The sequence below is a fragment of the Caloenas nicobarica genome, chromosome 14 (assembly GCF_036013445.1).
Source record: "Caloenas nicobarica isolate bCalNic1 chromosome 14, bCalNic1.hap1, whole genome shotgun sequence".
NCBI lineage: Eukaryota > Metazoa > Chordata > Aves > Columbiformes > Columbidae > Caloenas > Caloenas nicobarica.
In genome coordinates this window covers 13264847-13289841 of record NC_088258.1, presented here as the reverse complement: position 1 = coordinate 13289841, position 24995 = coordinate 13264847, and the positions used below count along the sequence as shown (strand labels likewise).

Genomic DNA, 24995 nt, shown 5'->3' with positions numbered 1-24995 from the left:
ACAGAGTTATTTATGCTTAATGGCAGAACTAGGGAAAAAAAATCTGCATTGTTTTGATTTTGTGGCATGTCTGTATAGCAGTTGTCATGGTTGGCAAATAATTGGCAACCCCACCTGGTGATTTACTGTTGCAGAAAAGTAGACGTTACCTGTGTGCGGTCTGACTTTGGGCTGAATTAGACAGTAATTGACTTGAGGAAATTACTGGAAAAAAAATTGTTTAATACACAAATTTTGGTCCATTAGATTATTTCGTGGTTATTGACCTTTTCTTACACCTCTCCCTATACTTGTATGCAAACTACACTGAAGTTTGAACAAACATTTGACAGCAGACTCTGAAATTCCCACGTGGATCTCAGAGGGTGTCGTCTTCCTGAGAGCTCTTCACTTGCTTTTCTGTGCATGTAGTAGACAAAGATCACATGCCACTGAAAAATATGCTGTTGCTTTGGTTTTCTTTTTTTTTTTCTTTAAAATATGCTTTATTTGATCAGTTTGGGAATAGATATATAGTGGTAACTTGATTCTGATCCAAGGGAACCTGTCGATTCTCAAAGTCATTTCTTCTGGCTTCATTATTTACGCTCAGGACAGGCAGCTCTTGCTTCCATCTGCAAGGTCTGTTTGGATTGTCTGTGTGCACTCACTGCTTAGTTGAAATCGAACTACCCAGACTTGTTTTCTGTGAAGATAGAGTTGATAGCCTTATTATTTCTAGGATACGAAATGCATAAATTCACCTGTTTGTGCCTCTGCAGTGAATTCAGTTATTTTTCTTCCTTTCTAATTCCAAATTAATTCCTTTTTCCCCCACAATGTGTTGCCAGGTGGATTGAACTGCAATTATATGGATAGCTTGAGGGTCCTTCTTTAGACAGCTTTTTGCTAGAAACAAACAAATATCCTATGCTTATTTTCAGACAGATTTCCATCTGAGAACGAAATCAGAGTTATATTTGTAATGATGATTTTTTTATGTAACTTATTTTTATTCAAATGATATAACTTTATTTATAACAGATATTCCTTGATTTTTAGTGCAGTGGATAGCTTCCTGGGCAGAAGTAATTTTGTGTGCTGTTGGTTGGGTATGACAAAGGAAAAAGGATTATAGCTTTTCAAAGTTTTTGCCTATTTATAAAAGTACTGCTTGTAGTTAGCAAAGGATTTTGGGGCAGTGGAAACAAATTTACTTAATGTGCACGTTTAAAATGGTTACTTATTAACTTGCCCCAATTATACAATTTTGATCATTTTAGGAAACACATTAAATGGTCTTTTAACTCTGAAAGCAGATGACTTTCAAAAGAGGTAAATACATGCTATTTACATGCATTTTACTGTGCATATCAATATGCTTTAAGAGCATACTCAATGGAGTGTAACAGCATCTTCATAGTCATTAGGAACCACTAATGCATGGTTAAAAAATAATAATTCTGAAGAACTATTTACCTGATAGATTTAATGGTCCTGATGGAACTATTAGAAGCTAAATAACAAAGCTTTTAAAAATGTCCTAAATATTTCTAAAAGACCTGATTGTTCCTAAGGAGCTACATTTATAGCAGGGCTGGCAAGCTGCAGATTCCATTTAAGAAGCCAACACTATTTGCAGAATGAAATTATATGGGAATGAATTATCTGTTTATGATGCTTACAGTCAGCATGGCGTTCTGCAATTGTGATATAAAGTAATTCAGCTAAAATGATTTTTTTTTTTAAAATGAGTACAGTACAGCTCCTGTCATCACATTATCTGGATATTAGTTTCTCATATTCTCTCCTGCCAGAGCCCTTACTCCCCAATTACCAACCAGTACTTCTCTGGGAGGCTGGTGTCCCACAGGGCAGGTGTGTGGGAAGCCTGGCTAGGGAAGGTGAGACCAGGATCGTTCATGCAGCCACTGCTGAACTCCGAGAATTAAATATTCTGAGATTTTTCATCAAATAAGGTAAAGGGTTCTGTACTGTTACAAGATTTCGAAGCAATTACTAAGAAATTATCTTTTGTGCTTAGGGTAGTAGTAGCTTAGTTTAGCCGTTAGTAGTAATGGCTTCTTGCCTGTAGCCATTGCTCCCTCAAGTTCCACCCACGTCTGTCACATCCCGTTTCGTCAATCTGCGCTGAACAAGAGGCAAAAGACAAATGAGCCGTGGGTACGAAGCAGCATCGTTCTGCAGAACAATCAGAACTGCGCTGCAGAAGGGTTGAATCTCCACCTGCCTGTCAGAGTGGATGTCCAACTGTCTGTATAAGTTCAGTTTTTCGAAACCAACTTCTTCATTCTCTTTCCAGGCTCCAGGTGGGCTCACCTTGCCCAGCTGGTGCTGCAGGAAAGGCAGCGTTTCCTAATGCCCTTTTCCTGACAGGTTTCATTCAGGCCAGTTCAGCTGCAATACCCTTCTCAGGAGCTTGCCTTTTTCTTCCAGCACACAGCCTGAACTCCTATGACAGATAATCTGTATTAAATAGAAGGATCACTGTAGCCTTAGGGCCGTGATCCATGTAATGAAGTCAGGTCCATTTAGATAAGTGCCTAGGAATGTGAACTCTGCCGTTGAGAATATTTTCCTATGCTTATGAATTTTCTCCTTTACTTCAGCTACATATCTTTTCTCTTACCATATGAATCATTCAGTGTAAACTTTCGCTGAGACTTTATATTTCTTTGAAAACGTGTATTGCTTTCCTTTTTTTTTTTTTTGTTAAGACAGGAGGAAGTTTATGGGTTGTTTTTTTGTGTTTTTTTTTTTTTTTTTCAAATGATCTGTGAGTCCCATGCAAAAACTCAACTCTGCTGTGACACCAGCAATACTCCTGGGGTGGGTGGACAACTCGTGTGCTTTAGCAGATGCTTGTTTTACCAGATTAAGTCCCCTTATTGTTTTCCCAACATCATTTTTCTACCTTCTGTCGATATCCCTTTGTGCTTACAATTATCCAAGACAAGTATCGATGCCGAGCACAGTGGAGCCCTGACTTCTGTACTGAGGCCCCTGTTCATCACTGCTGTATAAAGGATAATTCTGCAGTCAGTGCTGAGGTGACTTTGCATAGGAGGTGATGCTGCTACGCAGACTTGCTGAGACAGCAAGCTTCACTTCAATATTCTGTGGCTCAAAAGACATTTGAACCCAGAAAAGAAAACTAATTAAATGTGATAGCAATTAAAATTGTTGATCTAGATATCGAGTAGGAGACATTTCTGATGTTCAATTCTAAGAAAGAAATATTTCCTTCATTAATAAAGATACCTAATGATTAAATAGGTCAATTGGTTATGACACTTTTTTTTTAATGGCATGAATAACTTTTTTTTCCCCCCTCAAACTGTTTGCTGCTAATGAATATAAAATTAAAATTTTTGTTCAGAGCTGTGTGACATCCCTGATTCTAGTATAGAATATGGCTGGTTTTGTTGGACTGGAAAGACAGTTCATTAGGAAAGCCAATACATAATTTGGAAGCATATTTTCTTCTAGTTTCCTGATTTTGTGTGTGTGTGTGTTGTAGTTATCTTAGTGACTTCAGTTATCACCTCAGGAACAAAGTTGACCTGATTTGAAAAGGGAGTAGGTGAAGAACCCTGTCATGTCGCTGCCAGCCTAATGTCTAACATCTAACATTCTCCCCTGAATAAAACTTTAGGAATGATGGTGTTGATAAATTAAAATCTATAGATATAGATTAGGTGTGTATAGAGCTCAAATAACAGAGTAGTACAGGCAGTATGAATTAAACAAAGAATCTAATTCAAGTACAGACTTCTCTGGATCTTACTATGCAAGAATAGTCTTCTCATAGCTCAGCGGAGCTCCTGCTGAGTTGCTATTTCTGAGTCCAAAGCAGAAAAGGATAAATAATGTGCTTTCTCTTTGCTGTATTTAGATGTTCATTATGTTTAAAGAGTTACTTCTGTTAATAAAAGTGCTATCTGCACCTCGGTGTGTACATGCCCATCTATATCAGCAGCAGCTCTTATTTGCTAGCACTGGAAGCAAGTTGCTAGTGAGGAGTGGGCATGAGGAACCTGCCATTGGAACATGCAAAAAGTATTTTCCTGTGTCCTTCAGAGAACTGGTGTTGCTCAGAGATCCTAGGCACATGAACACATCCAGAATCTCAAAGCACAGAACTGAGAGTAACTAAATACATTGTGAGTTTGTAATCTGGAAGACTCACCTGATTCTAAATTTCACGGCTGTCTCTGGTATTACAGACCAAATGGAAACCCTGCATCTCGAGGGAATTGCAATTGGGAGTTTGATGCTACAGCCAAAAGCTGCCATCTGAGGTTGTGCTTTCTAGACTTTAATAAATTAACCAGCTTCAGAAACCTGCATAAACATAACCTCTGGGAATTTCAAAATCAAAATTACACTCAGGAACATTCCTATAGTTCAGAGGACTGGCTTGGCTAGATGTCCATATGTTTAAAAATACATAGGTATGGAAATTCTTTAAGGTTTGATCCACTAATGTTACAGTATCACAAAAGCAAAGATGTCTGTGTATATGTGTGCATATCTGTCTATTTGTTGATAAATATTAATAGTTCAGGTCTCATGCCACTTCCAAAAATTCTTGACAAATTCAGGATCTTTTACATCTGAACAGTCACATGCTGTTCTGGCTCAACTTCAATTCCAGCTATGCCATCTCCTGCCTAATTTTATGTAAAATAGCAGTTCTTATGCATTGTATTATTGTTTATGAGTTAATGTTGAAAATGTGAAGGTTACTGAGCCTAATGAAGAGAAAAATGTGTGAAGTCATACTAGCAGTCTTTAGATTCATAAGGGGTTGTTGCAGAGATTAAGGTGATGGTAATAATGCAGATCCACAGAAAGAGCAAAAGGTCATAGGTTTAAATTGTAGCAAAGGAGGTCTAGGTTTGGCATGACAAAAAGCTTTTGAACTGAAAGCTTAAAACCAAGCGCAGGAATTCTCATAACTGAAGACTTTTAAAAAGAGGTTAGATGGGTGGGTCTACAGAGTTTATCCTTAACTTTTTCAAGTTAATTCACTGTCTCGTGTTTTTTACTTGTTTTCTTTTTTCTATATTCTCTTTGATGCTGTTTCTCTCCCATTTTGGATGTACAAGTATTTGGAAAATGTTCTTTGTCAAATTGTATTATCAAAGGAAAATAGTTTATCAAACACATCAGCGGTAAAGCCCCCAGATTTTTTCTTGGTTATGTTTTTCACCAAATCTCAAGGTCTGAGCTGAAAATTCAAAATGATGCTTTGTTTTGGTAGTGCGTGTTTGGTTTTTAATTAAAAAAAAAGCTCTAATTGATTAAAGTAGTTGCAGACACACTTGTTGCCCAGTTGCATTGCTGTTAAACATCTTAGAATCTGTAATTTAGAGTTAGTTTTTTTTTTTTTTTAAACCTTGGACAATCAATTATGAGGAAAATAGTTGTGATGAGCTTTGAAGCTAAAGCAATTTCTTTTATTAAAGTCTGGCTGTCAGCAATCACAAGGCCACCTCTGTAATGATCCTTGAGCACCGCTTTTTGATCAGAAAACTGCCCTGGGCTTTACAGTTGGACTCTGGAGATGGTGGGTTTGACTCGGGTATGTTATGTTAAAGTGAACCTTGCCACTTCATCGCTCTGTTACCGACATTCTTGCTGTCCCCACCGCACGGAGCCGGCTGTTCCTGGCGCGTCACCGTTGTGCTCACTGCGCACAGAAAGCTTGTGAGCTCCTGCGGGTGCTGGTTTTCCTGCATCCTGCCCTGCCAGCGTCAGCTCTAAAGCTGCAATGCCCCATCTTTACATGTGAGCTGTGAGAAAACACGCGGCAATGTCTTAGACTGCTCTTGGCAAACAAAGAAAATACAAAGTATTGCGAGTGCTGCACTCCAAAGGGGAGAAACAGTCCGTGAAGGCTGAGCTGCATTTCTTACCAGCGCTGATATGAAGAGAAGGGTCTTACCAGGGAATATGATTATTTGTGATCTTCAAGGATTTGGATCTAGTTTAATCTTGGGTATTGTTGTTTCCTGTTAAGTAAGTTCAATACGGTGGCCTCAGGGCTTTAAGTATAATCATACAAAGACAATGCTGAGGATATTCAGCACAATGTAAGTGAATTATCAGTTAAAAAAACCCCCACAAATGACCAAAATAAACCATGTCCATCCCCCCACTGCCCCTTCTCCCCTCTCCCCCAACTGCAACCAGCATCACATCTATTTTAACTGAAGACAAAGAAGTGTTTATAATTTATGATGTGCTGTGGTTTTATTCAAGAGAGAGACATCACATTGAAGCTGTTCTAGGGGTATGTACAGACATTATGGTGGGATTTTGATTTTTTGTTACAAGGTGAGAGTTTATTCTTATCAGTTAGTAAAACTGAGTATTTTATAATACGGATTGAAAAGATTAGAATTCGTCAGCAGTTTTTGCTGAAAAGAAGGCAAGAAAGTGCTATACTCTTTTCAAAAATAACTTTTGAAATTATTATTTTGCATTTCGCTTACCTGAATTTCTGATGCAAGATCCGAACTGTTTGCAAATATACTTTTTCAAAAAAGGTTAAGTTTTTGTGTTTAAAACTGAGATTGAATTGGATAAATCAATATTTATAATGACAGTGGCTATCTAAGCAATACTATAACTTAATAGGTTAAATAGTAGGTTTAATATGTATATGTTTGAGTCTGGAGTTTTTTGCTTACCTGATGAAGTTTAAATATATCAGTGACAATACCTAGATGCAATGTCAGTAGACCTTTCAAAGGCAACATTTCACCTTCCTGAAAGAGAAAATGTATGCAATTTAACAATGAAAACCAACACGAAACCCCCACCACAAACAAAAAAACCCCCCACGAACAGCAAAACAAACAAAACCAAAACACACCACCAAACCATGCCACAGCCCAAACCGTAACACAGGCAGTTAATTCATGTACCCATGTGGGTTTAGCGGTAAAATTAATGCTTGAGAATAATTCACTCATCTTGGCAATTGTTTTCATTTTGTTGGCTAAAGCGAATGGATGTGTGTATGGAACCATGAGTTGGATGTAGAATAGATAGAAATTTGTCCCTTTTCATTATGTACTTCATATTGGGCTGCTTGATAAATAAAACTGCTAGCTGAACTAACTATCTATTGATTTACTGCTGAAAAAGCATATGTACTAATCAGAAAGGGTCAGCTCAGGAGGTTTCTAACGTTTATTGTTCTGTTGGTATTGCAATGAGAACAACTTCCTCTGGCCAGTAGAAGTGATGTAACAAGTTCCCACATATCAAGATAAATTTCTCAAATGAATGAAAATAAGTAGAACAGTTACAAGAATCATAAATTTCAGAAGGTAACTAAGATATGCTGACATAATTGCTGACACCATACCATATTATTAAGAAAACAAAACAAAAAACCACAAAACAACCCACACAGACAACAGAAAACCTCCAAATCAAATGAACAACAAAACAACAAAAAAGTCATCCCAACCCCAACATTTCTTTACTTCTGTTTTCCTTCTATGGAAGAATAAGAGTTGAGGGATTAAAAAATCGACGAATTTGTTATTTTTTAACTTGATTTTTGTCATTTAACATCAGCAAGAAAGGAAATGTGTTTGGATAAATTTGGTGCCTGAGCACCACCAATAAGCATGTAGAATAAAAATGCAAAGCTAAGCCTGTGGGTGCAATGACTGGAAAAGTGCATTCTGCCTTCCAAGGGTTCCATCCCACAGGATTTTTTTTTTCCTGTTTGGTTCTCACATGGTAGTAATTATGTAGCATAGAAGGCTGACAGCTACTGCAGCCTTATGGATTCCCTGAGGCATTTGCCGTGTTGTTGGGGCTGTCACATGTTAGTTGTGAGACCCTGTGTGGAAAGAATCAACATTATATACCTCAGCTGTGGTACATAAAGGAAACAGAAAAGAAAATTGCGCTCTCTAAATTTTCCTTCGTCTAGGAGGGTGTGAAGTAGTTTTGGAGGGAAAAGGGGGAGGAAAATAAACATTTTGGACAGAACCTTTTGTTGATGCCATGCTTATGGCTATTTTCTTTATGTCCATGTTTTTCTTTTTTTTTTTTTTTTCTTGTAATATTGAAAGCTCTTTCCATATGCCCATAAGCATGTGGCACAAGTAACAAGACCCACCTAGTGGATGCTCACAATGGGGGATGTGGATCACAACAGGAGACACTTAGACTCTTTCTACCCTTTGTCATTATGGACCGTGTCTGTAGAGATGATGTTGAAGAACAGATTTTTGTGAAAAAGAATCTGGGAGACATTAGGGGTGGTTTTGAAGATTATTTACTGCAAACTCCTGCATAGAAGGAAAAATAATTTGCTTCTGTACCCAATGTGTGAAATTAGGGAAAGCTTGTGGGAAATGACTGGATCTGAACAGTTTTTTAACGTATTTCAAATGATAATTTATGGTCACACTGAGCTGAGGAGTTTGAATTCACATTGGAAAACCTTCAGCATATGTTAGTTAAATACAGCAATTCTATCTTGTTTAAATGTAATAGACACGCTCTGCTGAGTCACTCCCCATTGCTTTATGCAGAACATGCTTTGCTTGTGCCTCAGAGTGTTATTAAAGAGACTGCTGAGTACAGAGGGCTCTAACAAAGAGATCTCAAAGTAAACACTGACATTTGTTACTGCCTCTGCTCAGCACAGCTGAAAGTCCCTGGGAACTTGGGAAATTGAGCTGTCAGATCTATAAAGATAAGATGAAACTTTGTTCTGTGTCTTCAGTCCCTTAGGAAAGTTTTTCAGGTCATTTAGCATTAGTATGGTGAGGAGGATTCATTATTATTTTCCTAAAAATTATTCTCTCTTGTTGATAGTGATAACTTGGCATTGCTATTAGCCCATTTCTGTTTGGTGAAGGTTATGCCTTAAAAACTGACATTGCATTTTGCAGCCAGCTTGCCTCGTCCATCAGCAGGACAGGGTGACTGATGCGTGTCAATTGACTTGTAAATTCTAGTTAAGCAGATTCACAGCATGACTTGGCAAGGAAACACAAAATGCTCTAGGAAGAAGATTCACTTCTCACTATTTCTGAGCATAAATATAGCTCCTGTTTAAAAAAAGCTAAAGATCTGTGGGAAAAATGGAATCATAGAATGTCCTGAGTTGGAAGGGACCCATGAGGATCATCGAGTCCAACTCCTGTCCCTGCATATGACAACCCTAAAGTTCACACCATATGTCTGAGGACGTTGTCCAGTCCCTTCTTGAACACTGTCAGGTTGGGGCCGTGACACCTCCCTGAGGAGCCTGTTCCAGAGCTCCAGCACCCTCTGGGTGAAGAACCTTTTCCTCATGTCCAACCTAAACATCCCCTGGCACATCTTCCTGAAAGGGCAGTGAAGCCAACATTTGACCCTTTGAAACTGATGAACTGGGTCTTAACTGAGATTTTGGTAGTCTAATTTGAGAGGAGGAAAACCTCAGCATTTATAGATATCTTATTAACACTTCATTTGTATTGCTGCCGTCATGAGTTTTTATAAAATGTGCATATTGTATTGCCAAGCAATTTCAGAGATATACCATTGAAACACAACAGTAACTTTTCATCCTGAAAAAATTAGTTCTAAATCAAAAAACCGCAAACCACCTCCTGATTTTCACAGTGACTTTTAATCCCATGATTAGGGACTTCAGAGTAGGGGTGGAGCAGCTCAGAGCAGTGTTTTGCTCTCAGTGTTATATGCTGTTTGAACATTGGAGAAGAGGGAACAGCCATTGCTAGTGTACCAGTATTTCAGTAGTAGTCTTCAAGTTCTGCTGGGGACTCAGTTAAGCAGGTTTTAACTGTTCCTTATTCCCTCTCCCTTCCCTAGCCATGCAGGGAGATCAGCTCATAATAAAAGGTGAGGATTGGTGTCTGATTTCACAGCTCAACTTTCCTTCCAGTAATAGTATAGCTGGGAAGATACAGATAGTCTCTGTACAGCCCTAGGTGATTACTCTGTGCAGCTGTGCTGGTAAAAAGTGTAATGTAGACTTAGCATTAAATTCATGTTTACACCTTTAGGCAACTGTACTGTGAACGCTGGATATAGGACAGTTTCAGTGCTTATCAGTACTTCTTGTTGAATATAAAGGGGTATTATGGCTTCTAGTCTCAAGTCTCTCAATCTGCATGCAGGATTATTTTCCTTTATGACAATAATCTCTTTTTCCTTTGCTTCCTATGCTCAAATGGCTGAGGAACAAGAGTAAAGGCTAAAATATGAAACATGTCAGACTCCAACATTTCTCTGTAGAGAGCTGGGCATGCAGCAAGATAAAGCCAGCCTTTGCTACAGACATATGTTATTTACGAGTTCACTATTGTTACTATGTAAAGAAAATAGGTGTTTTGGGGGCATTAATTTTCTTGGCTATATGTACCTTTTAATCAGTATACTTTCCTCATGGGTACAGTCAGTACTTCTGCCAAACTGTGAGCTCTAATATTGCTAGGATTTTATTTAACTAGATGTTATTTGATTTATAATCCAGTGACTAATTTAAGAATCAGCAAGCCTCAGATAACAGAACCGGTCCCAGGTAGAGTAACTTCCCATGTAAATTCAGCTGAGTAAGTAACCAGGGAGCCAGTTCTGTATTTGAAACAGATGAAAACACCAGGAGTCAGTGTTGACTGCTGAAACGTACCTTCTGTTGGTGGAGTGACATTGGGACAAGCAGGACACCATACAGAATGTGATTTCTCTGGAACTGCAGCTGTGTTTGAATTTAACTATTCCCTGTGGGGCTGCAGAAGGGGAGGGATCTGCAGTAGCCGGGAGTTGCTGTCCCATCTTGTCCAGCAGTGAATTTCAACCCCAAGCAAAGCTCCGTTCCCTGCCACAGAAAGCAGCACACCAAATGAGCGTGCTCAAATATATACTCATCCTGAAACAGTAAGAGCAGATTTTGCAGCTTGACTTGTGCATGCTCATAACATATGCATGGAAGCTCTGATGTGAACGTTCACTTCACACTTTTCTGTGCAGATCGACTGGTGTAAATTGTGGGTCAGTGTGTCCTTTGCTTTCCTTCCATGTTTCCATGTTCAGTGTCTTGGTAGTAATCTGTTGGCATTATATTCAGTTCGGTTTACTAAAGCCAAGCAAATGTTGACCTTTACCTCTTGGTATCGTTTTATTTGTATCCACCTGTAGTAACATCAACGTTTTCTCTCCAAAACAGGAATGAATAGGTAGTCTTGTAATCTCAGAGAAATGCATGATGATGGACACAAACTATAAAAGCATTCGTCTTGTAGCAATGGATATTTGTAATACACTTAAGTTAATGATACTCTTAAGTTAGGACTAGTTTGTATCTGGACTGTGAGTCTATTATGTAACATGTAAATTATGTACATGTAAATTATGTCTGTGCTGTGAGGGTTTAAGTGCTAGGAGCCCAAAGCGGGGGATGATTTTTTTTTTTTAATTATTATTTTCTCATTTGAACAACAGGAAGACGGGAACTCCTGTAATCAAATAATAATCCTGGGCAGTATGGGTTTGCAGTGTCTGCTGCTGAATGCTTTGCAGTAAAGTGTGATAAATCTTCTACTGGAAAGCTGCAGGGTAGCTTACAAGGACAAGAAAGTCTTTCTTATAGAAAGACTAGAGACCAAACCAAGAACATTACTATGCCACTGTGGGAGTCCTTGCTATGTCTGTATCTTGAAGACTGGGAAAAAACAAACCAACAAACAAAAAAAACCCCACGAAGCAAAACCAACCAACCAACCACCAAAGAAACAAACAAACAAAACCCCCCAGGATACAAGAAATTAGTAAAAAAAAAGAAAAACCTGGAGAAAGACAAAAAGGGCAGCTGATAGTAAATGTTGTGTGGAAGATGGTTCAGCTGGTTGTAACAACTCTGGAAACAAACTCTCTGTTCGAATTTGCTGAGTTTAGGCTTTCTGTATTGTAATTGGAAGATCGAAAGCTATAAAGGGCTGGCATTGCTCTGGCACTAAGTAGAAACAACTTTAGTTGGAGTTAACTTATGAATTAAAAACATGCCTTTTAGTAGAAGAGCTTTATTCTTCTTTATGCTTTTTGTACCTTTTCTGCATCCTCCTCTCAGTACCAGTTTATGTGTAGTAAGGTCTTGCTCATGATTCCATTGAATCCTGAGTAAGCAGCACTTCACTGAGCCCTGGGCTGTCAGTGCACAGCGCAGTGAAGACTTGCCATGTGCCTTTAGGCACAGGTGGGTACCAGCTCCTCTACACGTTTACATGAGCTGCTTCTCTTATGGGACAGTCACACGGGGAACAGAACAGGCACTGGCCAATCATTAATCAAATTGTAATAAAACTGTGTGAGCAGCGGATGAGCTATAGACAATTAACACAAGGGTGTGGAGGAGAGAACCGAGTCATGACAGTTCACTTCTGGCAAAAGAGAGAAAGGAGATTAAGTGATCAGACTGTAGCTGAGTCAGAAACCATGTCTAGTTATAGCCCACGTATCAGTGCTGAGTCCATCGCTAAGGTGAAACTGGTGAAAATTCTCTCCGTGTGATTTTCGATAAAGATTTAGAAAATTGCTACATTATTTTTATAAATCCCACATTTTCCCCTCTTCCTAGGGACTGCTGCTGCTTTTCTGTGTGTTTTCAAGGCAAGGCCTGTGCCTTAATTTCTCTGGTTTTGGGGGTTGTTTGGATGCATTTGCATTTTTCTCAGAAAAAGTATGTCTACCCTCTCTCCTTTGCTTAGAGGTTTCTGTGGATACTGAACTACTCAATGGTAAGACAGTAATCATTACAGAGCTCCTTTTATTGCAGTTCAAGGAATGTAGATTATTTCAGAAAGCCTAAATACAGCCTTTCTTCTCTTATTTTAAATGACCACGTTTGGTTTGTAAAGGACAGCCAATTCTCTAAAGGGAAACTGTTATCTATTCTTATGTGCCCTGATTTGTGCTAGGTACCCTCTCAGGAACACGTGAGGTAAAGGTCTGGGCTAGAGACAAGATACTGGATCTCATATTACCTGGAGGTTTCTTTATCTGGCCAAAAGAAAGCCAAGCCACCATTCTGTATGCGTGTGCCCTTTCATTTTCCATATTGATCCAGGTATGTGCTCTGCTTACACGTTTGGTTTGAGGAATTAATTCTCAACAGTGGCAATAAATACTAGAGACTCCTACAAATAGAAAATGCCACTGTCAGTTAGAAATATCTACATATATGTCATGGTATTGCTGTTTGCCAAGGACTGTTTCATTGATAACAGTCCAGAATAATGCTGAAGTTCAGCAGAATTACAATGCTTCTGAGTGAGGTTTGTGTCTGTATACACCATCCTGTTGCCAGTTTTCCCCTTGAGCTTGAGTCAGTGGAAGGATTCTCCTTTTTTTTTTTTTTTTTTTTTTTGACTTTTGATTTAGGCCTATCATGGTTTTGTTGACCTGAATTTGTTGTTCCCTGGAAGCTGAAAGTATGCTCCTGCTGACACATTTCAGTACATACTTTAATTGTCAGTTAAATTGCCTAGGAAAGGTGGATGCTTTTAAGCAGGTCATTAGCAAAAGAAAACTTTTATATCAGAATTGAAACTTGGCACGTGTTTGTGGTCTTGAAAGGGTGACAAAATTCAAACTGTTTCTGTAGGTCATAGATTTCAATACAACTGGTTTCTCTGGGCTAGCTGAGGTATCATTTCCATACTTCATCTTTAAGGAGAAATCTATAGGGAGAGGGCATAGGTACAGCACAGAGTGGTATTGAGGGATGTTCTCATTTCTAATGCAGTCACATGTTTTTCCTCTAAGTTAGCATACTTGTGAGCACTGCAGAGATACTGGAAATGCTTGCAGAGCTCATGTGGCTGCTGCTATTCTGGTTTCCATAATGTGTTGTGGAAAAGCAGACTTAACTCAATGGCAGAGAGGAGGGAGTTAGTTGTGGGGAAGTAATGCAAGAATTTTTGCCTTAATTTCTATTCTTTGTGCATCCACTTATCTGCATGTTACAGTACTTGTTCAGAGCATCTGCTTTTTATCACCTTCGTTTTCTATTGTTACTATATTTTTACTGCTAGTTCTCTTAAACTGACATGTACTGTAGCATGCCAGCACTATCTACATAATTTCATAGCTTGTATACCTTCATAAGCTTACTGTGCAAAGTATTATTTCTTGCAAGCTGTGTAGATTTATTTCTCTTAAATATACAAATTTTAAATTGCCCTCAGGACTCATGCCATTTATTCTTAAATTGAATCTTATTTTTTGTAATTCAGTTCCAACTGATAGAGCATTGCTCATATTATACTGACAGAAATAAACACAGAGCTATAAGTGCTATCCTGCCGGAGAGTTATATGAGCTTGTAATAGCTGCGTGCAACTGAATTTTCGTTTTACTTTTATTTATTGGAGAGCTATCCTAGGATTTTGAATTGATTCCTCACTTTTGTTTGCATTTATATGTATTTCTTCAATAAAAGAAGTGTCCTGTTGTTTCAGGCCTCATCAACCTTCCTGAAAAATAACATGAATAATAGTAGTATAACAAACATTGAAATACGTAACTGTAGTTCACTTTCAGTCCTACAAGAAATTTCTGCTAAAACAGCAAATGCTCTGAGCCGAAGGTGAGTTGTAATTGCAGCTCTTCATTGAAACCACATTCAGAGAGCAGTTGTTATAATGTATTAAAGAATAACAGGTGGTACATACATTAAAATTTGTTCTGAATAAAGCAGACTTAGGGTTGAAATGCTCTTAGGAGGAACTACCCAGGTCATGGGCACTGCCCAGCATACTGCTCTGATAGGAGATAAGGGGAGGTTACATATTAAATATCACAGCGCAAGGGGTAACCTATTAATATTTAGCATATGTGTCTTTATTACTCCTCATCACGTAAGTCATGGATGTAGAATCCATGGCATAATATTGCTATTAGCCGGAAGGAAAAACAACAATGCCTCTGAAAGCTGGATGATTCTATATGGGGCTGGGAAGCATTCAGCTGTTTCCTAAGGCCATTTAAAGCAGAGAGGGGTGTGCAGCCATCTTTTAACCTGGATAAACTTCTAATTTTCCACAATGGTGAAATATTTCTGAGTCAAGACTCTGTTGTGTTAGAGTAACAGCAGTCCATACAAAGGAGACTTTATAATGTTTAGTATTTTAGTATTTCTGCCTATTTCTATAGGCAGAAATACTAAATATACACAGGTCTGTATGTAATATATCAAAGATGAGAAGTATGTTCTGGTCTTTTTATAAAAAAGACTAAATGTATAAACCATTAATTTTATAATAAGAAAGATCCATTTTTTTCTAAATGAGTAAACTTCAAAGACTAATGTTCCTAGTACCATGATAATGGTGCTTATATTTGATTATTTTCTGAAGTCTTGGTCTTTGAAACTTGCATTTAACTTAGCTTGTCCAAGCAGTTTGGGGTAGGAGAATGTAAGGCAGTTAAAATGCATTGCTATTAGCATAACATTAATGCTGTGCTATTAACAGATCTTGATGCCAATTAGATGCTAAGTTAGATGTGTGCGTAACTCTGTTCTAACTGATGCTATAGAATCACATTAAAGGTATCTTCTACAAGTGGTGTTTTCTGTTTCTGTGATAAGGCAGGTAGACCGCTCTGGAGAAATAAATCTGAAAACAATCATTGTTCAAAAATGATGCAGTATAAGAAATCTTTCTGTACCTGGAGAAAAAAAAAAAAAATCAAGATACGCTCCTGTGTCTCAAGTTTTATCTTCGAATGCAGTTAAAGAAAATGTTGGAGGGTTCATGAATTTAATATTTCCTGGTGGTAGGTTTCAACGATGGGGTGCGATGGGAGATTGTTTCTGTGAGATTTCTAGCACAACACCGCTTGCTTCAGTTAGGGCAAATCAGGAGTCATTTAAGACATTGTATGAGGCTGTTTTGAGCAGAATTACAGCCCAGCTGGGTTCCTCTGAGCTTCTAACGACGACAGAAACTTTGTATTTTTTATCTGAATTCAGCTGAAGTTTTGTACTTTGAGGTCTACCAATCAGTACCACCTGTACCCAAGGGCAGTTCTGATTTTCCAAGATACGTGGGGATGTTTAGTGGCTACTACAGTGCAAGGATGAACTCTTCAAACTGCGAGACCTCAGTGATGGTTATCGTTATTCCATTCCTGATTGTCTTTTACCACTCTTACACAAACGTCCCTGAAAGAAAAGCTTGTGCCTCAGTAAACCTAAAGCAATTCTACTCAGGAGATAAATAAGCAATATCAGACATTGTAATCTTAGCACTTTCCTTTGTGATTACATTTTGAAACTATTTATTTAACTCTCAAGTTGTTTTGCCGTTTTCTTTTACTTGATTTCACAGCAGATCCTGCAATAATGTAGCCGCTTCACTGGTTGAGGATTAGGAAATGCCACTTCAGTTGAGCAGATGTAGTTAGGAATAGCCCAGGCTGCTTCTTGCATCGTGTACGATCTTCAGCTTCCAGAGGCATCTCCCCATATTCTTTTCAGGGCTTTGTTGTTCAGCATTTTGAAGCTTCTGCTTGGCATAGTGAAAAGATAACTTCCCATTAAAAAAGAATTTTCTCTCTTATTTCCTGCTGTGCATCTCTGATGTTAGTGTTACACTGTTTCCTTTAGCCTCAATAAACACACTGTTTTTTAAAAAGTTACTTTTCCTTTAGCTCCTCATCTTTTGGGCTCTTGATCGGCCATTCCGGATTTCTGCTTATTTTTCTGCTGTGGAATCTCATGCTATTAGACACATTCAACTGCAAAATAAATATTTGTATAATTTTCCATGATATAACATTAAAATGATGTATTAGAAACAATAATCTCATTTGTTTCTTGACTCATGGAATCTGCAGGTGTATTTGGCAGCTTCTGACAGAAAACCATTATCTTTGATGGCTTGTGATAGTAAGATTTCACAGAGTGGTTTACATTAAATGTGATTCAGGACCATTGATTTCAACAATGAAAAGTTTTCTTACATCCAATAAATAAAATTTTTCCAGTATCTAATAAATGACAGATTGTTCTATGAATTCATATTTTCAAATTTATTTCTGAGTAACCTTTGATTTGATTCACTGAGTGCCATCTGCTGGAAGAGAGAAGCATTCTTTATTATTGTTTTATCTAAAGATGGTTTTTACTAGTATAACATCACAGGGAAATCAGTATACTCTATAAATATATGCAAATATTAGAGTTGATTAAATTATATTTTGATTATTTTAACTGAAATTTGTTCTTCCAAAAACCTTAACTATAAAGCTGAATACATATAAAGACTAAATATATACAATTGATCCACATTCCATTGCTAATTACGGATTGTGAAATAGGTGTGGTATTGTCTGACTTGTAACCAGTCCCTGCTCTAAATAACATAGTTGTGCATGGGTTTTTTTGTGGGGTTTGTTTGTTGTCTGTGTACAATAGCAATGTATTTCTTCTGTGTAGATCAGGAAATGAAAACCCCTTTGATAATTGCTGATTTCACCTATGCAATAAAATGTGGAAAGGCCTCGGTCACCACTTGCCAACCAGCTGTTAGAGGGAGAATTCTGTCATTGTAGCCCTTGGTGGAGGAATGTAATTGTTTGTATGCTTGGCAGAAAAGCCTTTGGGAGATGCCTTATTCTAGAGAAGAACTGTAACATGTGTCTCTGTTAGGGAAGCCAAAATCTATTCATGGTTTAAATGGTTCTTGCTGCTAAACCTTCTTCTATAAAACAATTTCAGTTCTGCCTGCTCCGTCTCACACATCCTTATGTTTTCAGTCCTTTTCCAAAGCCTTCAAGACATCGTTTTATTTTCATTAGAGAAGGCTTACAAGAATACGGAATGCCCTTTTCAGAATATCTGAATATTTGCTTCATTCAGGAACTTTTGGTGCTTGGGTATTGATTGTCTAGATTGTCTTCTGCTGGGGGACCCAGGGGAAGAAATAAAAAAGTTGCAACAAAACCCACCCTTCTTCTAATGGGTGTTACAAAGACTTGAGATGTTTCGGCTGTTTGTTAAAGAATTCTCGCCCCAAACTCCAGTTTTGTCCCAGATAACTATCCTCATTGACTACACAGCAGTTCAGAATTACTGTGACAAGGACTTAGTATTGAGAGAGGCACCAGCACTGCTGTGAATTGTACATGGGAATAGAAAACCAGTTGTCTTAACCTTACAGGAAAGAACTACCACACTGGGGAGAAACACAGTCACCAGTCAATTCAGACCTGTAGTTCTGTAGCTTCTCTGTTACATTCCAGACAGGTAACAGAGTTCAAGGTGAACTTGTCAGGAAAGAGTGCATGAATATATGAGATCTGTAGAGTCATCAAATGCAGTCTTCTGCTACTGTGAAAACCTATTAAGTATACTTAGAAGAAAAATAGGGCTATTTTTGACCACCCCCAAAATGGATCTCCACTTAATAGTTTTCCCTCTGCAAGCAGCAGAGAATTTTTCAAGTAATTTTCCTTTCCTGAATTCATGGTTTGGGGAGAAAAAACAGCATTACTCTATTTCCTTTCCATTCTGCTTTCCACTAGGAGGAGAAAAGACTACTTCTTGTGTCTAGTACTGTCCCCCCTGACTCCCCATGGAGTTCTTGCTTTGAGGCCAAACCTTTGTGGGTCTGACTACTTTCTGCACAGAGCTGGGAATCCCTCGGTATCCTCCAAACCTTACGAGATACAGGCTTCGTGCAGAATCGGACCCTTATAAACACAAGAGTTCCTTAGCTTTAGTTTTCTGTTGTAAAGACTCATGCTAATGCTGAAAATGTAGGATGACAAGGCTCCTGTTTCGAATCTGTTTTTAAGCCTTGGATGGTACACTGAAAATAGGCTGTACTCTACTATATGTTACCTTGATTCATGTGAAACATCACAGCTTAGTGTTTCAGAGGAGTCTGCATGTTACGAAAAGGGCAGCAGGTGTTATTTAGACTAAATTGACCTTGAAATTGATTTCTTTATTTTATGACTTACTGAGGGGAGATTAATTTTTTTTTTCCTGCAGCCTGAAACCATTTACATGGTAATAGAAGGCATAGTCAGTCAAATAAATTGCTGGAAGTAGTAGTGTTCCAAGAAAGAAAATATGGATCTTACTTGCATTGATTCTTTCTATCCCCAGGGAGTAGCTAGGACTTTTAACACTTGGGAAAGAAGGCCAAAATTTATTTTTCCCATTAAAGGCAGAAGAATGGATAGTAATGTCTGTAAGCTGACATTTAACTCCAAGCTTTCAGTTGAAGGGTTAGGGAGAAGGGTATAAAATTTAGGGAGTGTTTTAATGCTGTTTCATTATTTCTGTAAGGGCAAATGGATAGAAGAGGAAATTGTAAGAAACTTCTGGAAAGCCTCCTGTGGAGATAGCACAGTGGCCCTTTATAACAGAGCAGACCTTGATAACAGCCTGGATGTGGTTGTTGCAATTCCACTTTTGAGTACTGAGCAGAAATCATCTCAAGATACAAATATTCATGGGAACAAGATGCTTGAAAGGAATTACCTGGAGGAGGTGTTGATAGGAACATGAAGTACAGTTCTATAGGAGGGGGAACGTTTGTTATTGTGCTGCCATGAATGCTGCAATGCTGAAGTGACGTTATTTCTATTTCCTGTAGACTCCAAGACAAGTGCATAGTTAAATGATTTGTCAGTGGCATAATACTTTACAGAACCTGAACATATATGAGATGTTGTTATGACACATTACCTGAAAACAAGTGTGAATGCAACTCCACAAAATCTTTTTTGTTGTTGTTTTAAATACAGAAACAGTGTATAGGAAAATGCTGTATATATGAAAAACATTGTGATCATCCTGGGGCTGGGAACAGAGAATTAATCTCTCTTGTATGTCAGAAAGCTGCACTTGAATGCTATTATCACAGCTGTAGTGAATGAATGATTTATTTCAGTCTTTGCAATAGAAGGAGACTGGTGTTTTGCAGACACCAACCTGTCCAGGCCAGGCTTCTGGAGAAGCGAGTCAGGCTCTTGCTAACAGACTTAAATTAGTCTGGACTATTGTTAGAATTCTCTGTTCTCCTGAAAATAACTTTTGCCTGAGGAGTTTTGCTAAATTTGCTTTTATTTTTGGCTCAATGCACCCTAGATTATCACAAGTGGCAAGTGTGTTATTAATATGGAGCACATCACAAGCTTTTCAAGTAGGTGTCCCATATGCAACATCAGTTCACACCTGTTTATTAATTTGTTAGTGGTTCACAGGGCTGTGCAATGTTTGGAAACAGGCTAGCAGTAAGGGAAGGATATTTGCAAAATACCTGTTTAAAATAGCATATTTATTTGGAACTCAGGGTATTGCCTTCTGGAAAAGAGAGAGTTGTGTAGAATAAAATCTGCTGGCTCTGTGTGTCTGCCAGCCTGTCTCTCCTACAGAGTTTCCCAAGAGCAACACCCCTGCAAAACGGTTGGCTTGTGGGGCTGGGATTCTCACCGTGCCCTTCACAAGCACCGTGAGACTGTGACCCAAGGTCAGCCGTGCAACCCATGCATGAGAGCTCCATAATGGGGAGGAGAATGCTAATTACGAGACAGAGTAGAAGGTAATGGCCATTGAATACAAATAGCTGAACATACGCTCTACTGTATCTCTATATCCATTCTATTTGTAGGATGGGCATAGTAAAGCAGGAGTAGTAAAATGAGTATGGGGTGGCTGAAACGTGGGTGGTGGCAATACAATAGAGGAGCTCAGGTGAAAGAAAGATGAAAGCAGGAGAGTGAAATGAGTAAACATGAAGAAAACCTGAACAGGTAGAAAATGCTTGGTTTATCAGTGATACAGCAACAAGTAAAGAAGTGGGAGTACTATTAAATTATGCAGCCTAGAAAACTGAACAGATGATTAGCTTGGTGGCTTTGTTTGATGTCAATCTCAAAGCTTACAGCTTCTTACAGCGGACAGAAGTGACTGTGTTCCTTTGTAGGAAACAGGGGCAGCTGGACTGTAGGAATTTGTCTGTTCGGCCAATTTTGATGGTACTTTGGCATCTATGTATGTCTTGTAAAGTCTGTTTCTTGGCAAGTCCTATGAAGAAAATGTATACAATGACTAAGTTGAACAGAGAGCGAGCAACTGATATTCCTATTTCTGCTTTTTGGAAGCTCGTGTGTTAGTGGGCACTCACTGCATAAGAAGGTCCTTTTGTGACTTATAACACATGGAGGAAAAGTTAAAAATAACGAGAACATTTTTTCATACCACTAGAGATGTTAATTTTTATAGCCCATAATTTTTTTTCACATGTTAGTGGCAAATGTAATGTTTCCAGCTGCTATGTTTCTGCAACAGCTGTCTTTTGAGACAGTTTACAGACATAAAGCTTCTTTTTAGGTAAGAAAGTGGTATAGTTGTCCACATGTTAACTGGTAAACTGGGATACAGAGGGGTGAAATGCTGAAAGGTCATGCAGTGAAGTACCAGAGAATTAATATCAACTCCCTGAAATATGTTCTGTCTACTGGATCATAGCATATCACCAAAAATAAAAGATCTAGAAGGTTAATATCTGGAGACATACTTGAAAATACTGCTACTAATAATAATTATAATCTAAAGAAGTTCACAGAAGTTACCTCTGCTCTCTTTGCCAGACCCGCCTCAATTTTGTCTTTTCAGACTTTGATTCCCAAATGTTAAGAGGTTCTGCATAGCTTCACTTCCACATGCAAATCCGATCTTATTGACAGGAAAGGCAAAACAACAGGAGGTTTGCCCTGGGAGACCTTTTCAAAATATAAATATGAATGTACTGGCTGTATCCATTAGGGAAGAGACAAAGATTTACTATGCCAACTACTTTCTAATGTGTCCTTCTAAAACTACTTCTGTTTTAATTACTGACTAGAGTCTTGCTATGTGTCTGTATTTAGATACTATGGCTATTTAAAAACCTCTATATGCCTTTGTTTCTGTATTGTATTAACAACAGTGTAGTCAACTTAGTCTCATGTTAGCTATACAACAGTTTGTGGTTTTTGTTGGTGTGGGGTTTTTTTTTCAGTCCTTCTGTGACTGCAAAGACTTCAAATGCGTCCAAGTCCCAAACTGCCTTGTGTCCACATGTGTGGAATGCCAGGTTGGATGTAGGAGAAGCTTAAGGAGAGAGAGAACCAGGAGTTCTACATTGCTTTAGGGTGGACAAAAATGCAGACCTCTCTGCGAGGATGATGAGCCAGCATAGCTGTAAACCTGCCTTGACTGTGCTATAGGGGTTTGCAACAATATTATATGGCTGTTGCCAAACAGGCAAATAAACCAGGGTCCTTCTAATGGAATATAGAGTTATTTTGCATGAGGTACGAAGAAAATTCTGGGCGGCTGAGAATCTAAATGTCTCTGGCAAGGCTGTGTTTACCTGGCTTAGGAAGTGTACTGGACCTCTTGTCTGAGCTTTGGAAAGGCAGTGGCTTTATCATCCTGCCCTTCCTACCCTCACCCTTATAAAACAGGGGTAAGAATACCAGCCTTTTTGGGGATCATTATAGTAAAACTGAAAAAAGTGTGTTATTTAGTAAAGAGGATCTAAAGCATAAGTTGATTGCCAATTAAAATGTCTGTAATCAAATGCTTTATTAATGGCTCCTCTGATCCTAATTACAGTGGTGCTCAATGTTGATCTTTATTCTTGTTATGTAAAGTGCAAAGTATTCTGTTTAATCTGTTTGTTGGTTTTGGGTTTTTTTCCTTTTTCTTTCAGGACTATAAATCTGATGTTATAACGCTGGTTTCCAGTGCCAGGAACAGTCCTCAAGGTCCAGTAAGTAGAAGCATTTTGCCGAAAGATTAGATTCCGTAACTGGGTTTAGATCTTCTTTTAAATTTCTTCAGTCATCAGTCAGTAGAATCAATTTTTACCTGTGACACCTTGCTGCTTTTGAAGTGACCGGACTTGAATTGCTTAAATGCTCTTTAATACTTGAATATATAGTATAGCAAAGGATTACTCTTACCAAACTACCTAGAAACTAATTAGTGTCATTGCAGCGTGAGTTCGTTAACAGCCCAGTGAATCTATCTAGTGTGCTACTAACTGTATCGTATCAACATACAGACTTGGCCTCAGGTTGTATCTCATGCTGTGCAGAGGAGGATCGTATTTGAATTGACACAATTTGAATAAATTATAGGGCGGGGTTCCTATTGTAATGATGTCCCCAACTGAGGGTAGGTACAGAAAAAGAAAACAGAAGTTTGGACAAGTTCAGTGGCATGCAAGATCAAAGTGTTCACAAGAGTAGTGCCACTACTTGCTTGAGAGATGAGCAGGACTGGACCAAGAGAAGGTATCTTGTATTGGCTGAAAGGACAGAAGTAATCCAGTCTGTGTCTGTCTGATCCTGCACCTATCCTTCTTCATTGTCCGTAGAATATTATCACTTGGCAGGAAATGAGTGTACTGTAAAAGAGGTTTATGCAAAGGCATTATAGGCCTGATTGTGAAAGGCGCTGATGATATTCAACTCTGTTTGATGTCATTAAGAGCTCATAATTTGTTGCAGTCAAGTCTCTTTCATCTTTTTTGTTTCTCTAAAACACTAATATCATGCCATAAGGCCTTTTTGAGTGCCTCTGGTAGGACGATGACCATAATTGACATCACTTTATGCACATTTGATGGTGTTTCTTTTTTTTGTTTTTTTTTTTTTTTCCTCTTGTTTTTGGTGATTTTTTAAAAATTCTGATTATCTAAATTGTATCCTCTCAGACTTGAGGTTGTAGGGATGTGGATTTATATCAAAATACAGAAATACACAATATTTCAAGTATTTGGCAAACCCTTTTTTCTTGTTTGCAGGAATGATTAATGTGATTTCAAACATGAACCTTAAACATTGAAAGCTCCTTGAAAGAAGGAGGCGGTTGGACTTTTTCCAAATGAACACTGTCAGTTTGAAATCACTGCCTTTTGAAACCACTTAGTCCCATTCACATAAACAGAAAAATATCTGAAAGATCAAAATACATACAGAAGGTTTTTAATTTATCTGATGATGACGATTTGACAGAATCCTTTTTTACCTTGAATATTAAGTTTTGGAAGAATATCTTCTTTCAATAATTTTTTCTGCACTGACACTGATTCTTCCTTCCTACCAGAACAGCTCTTGAAAGCTTTAATAGCTACTGAAAAGTTGCAGCCTTTCTGTTAATTTGTCAAAAGCTAACTTGTAAAATCATGTTGCCAGAGGTGAAGGCTTATTTTTAGGAACTTTTGTGCTTCTTATATTTGCATTGAAATTAGATTTGTATTGGTTAAAAATGAAGGTTTTGAATAATGATGTATTGTTGTTCTTTCTGGCTGAATGTATTTTCTAAAATAGAAAATGGTCTGCCACAAGTGCAGAACAAGCTTTTATAAACACTGTTCATTTTATATTGAAAAGCTCCCTCTTCTCTTTGAAGAAAAGGGTGGAGGTGGGGACTTCACAGATTTTGTTGGTCAAAATGAACCTAGAAGTTCTGATTGTTTGTGTGTTTGTTTTTGTTTTTACTTTGATTTAATCCTTTAGTTGCTGTTGACTGTAAGAAAGTGTCTTCAGTCTTCAAAGTACTGACTTAAAAACCAGGATTTCCATTGTCTTGCTTGAGCCTCAGTAACTTACAGACTTTTAATTATTGCTTTTTTGCTTATTTTGGAGTGAGAGGAAAAGTTATAAAGGCATCTTTAACAGTGTATTTTGATGTACTGAAGAAGGTTTTGATGGGAAGAAGATAGTTTCATGTTTTCCATGATATTCCTGATACCACATAACCATGGCATAAAAAATAATGAGTTAAGCGTTGAGCTTATTTCTCTTGAAATTACACTGTCTCTGTTGCTTGGAAAATTGTTTGTTGTGATGAATGAGAAGGAATACATAGATTTTTCAAATATGTTGCCAGGTCATTGCTTATAGAACAATCTGGTAATAAAAGGAGTGTTGACAGATGA

General features: G+C 38.1%; 1 protein-coding gene across 1 annotated transcript in view; it reads left to right on the top strand.

Moving 5' to 3' along the window:
* RBFOX1 (RNA binding fox-1 homolog 1) overlaps positions 1 to 24995 on the top strand; it is a 1184784-nt gene that overhangs the window by 105436 nt on the left and 1054353 nt on the right. The window contains exon 2 of the mRNA XM_065645206.1: positions 22761 to 22820. Coding sequence (XP_065501278.1) covers positions 22761 to 22820 — 60 coding nt within the window. The remainder of the gene's footprint in view (positions 1 to 22760; positions 22821 to 24995) is intronic.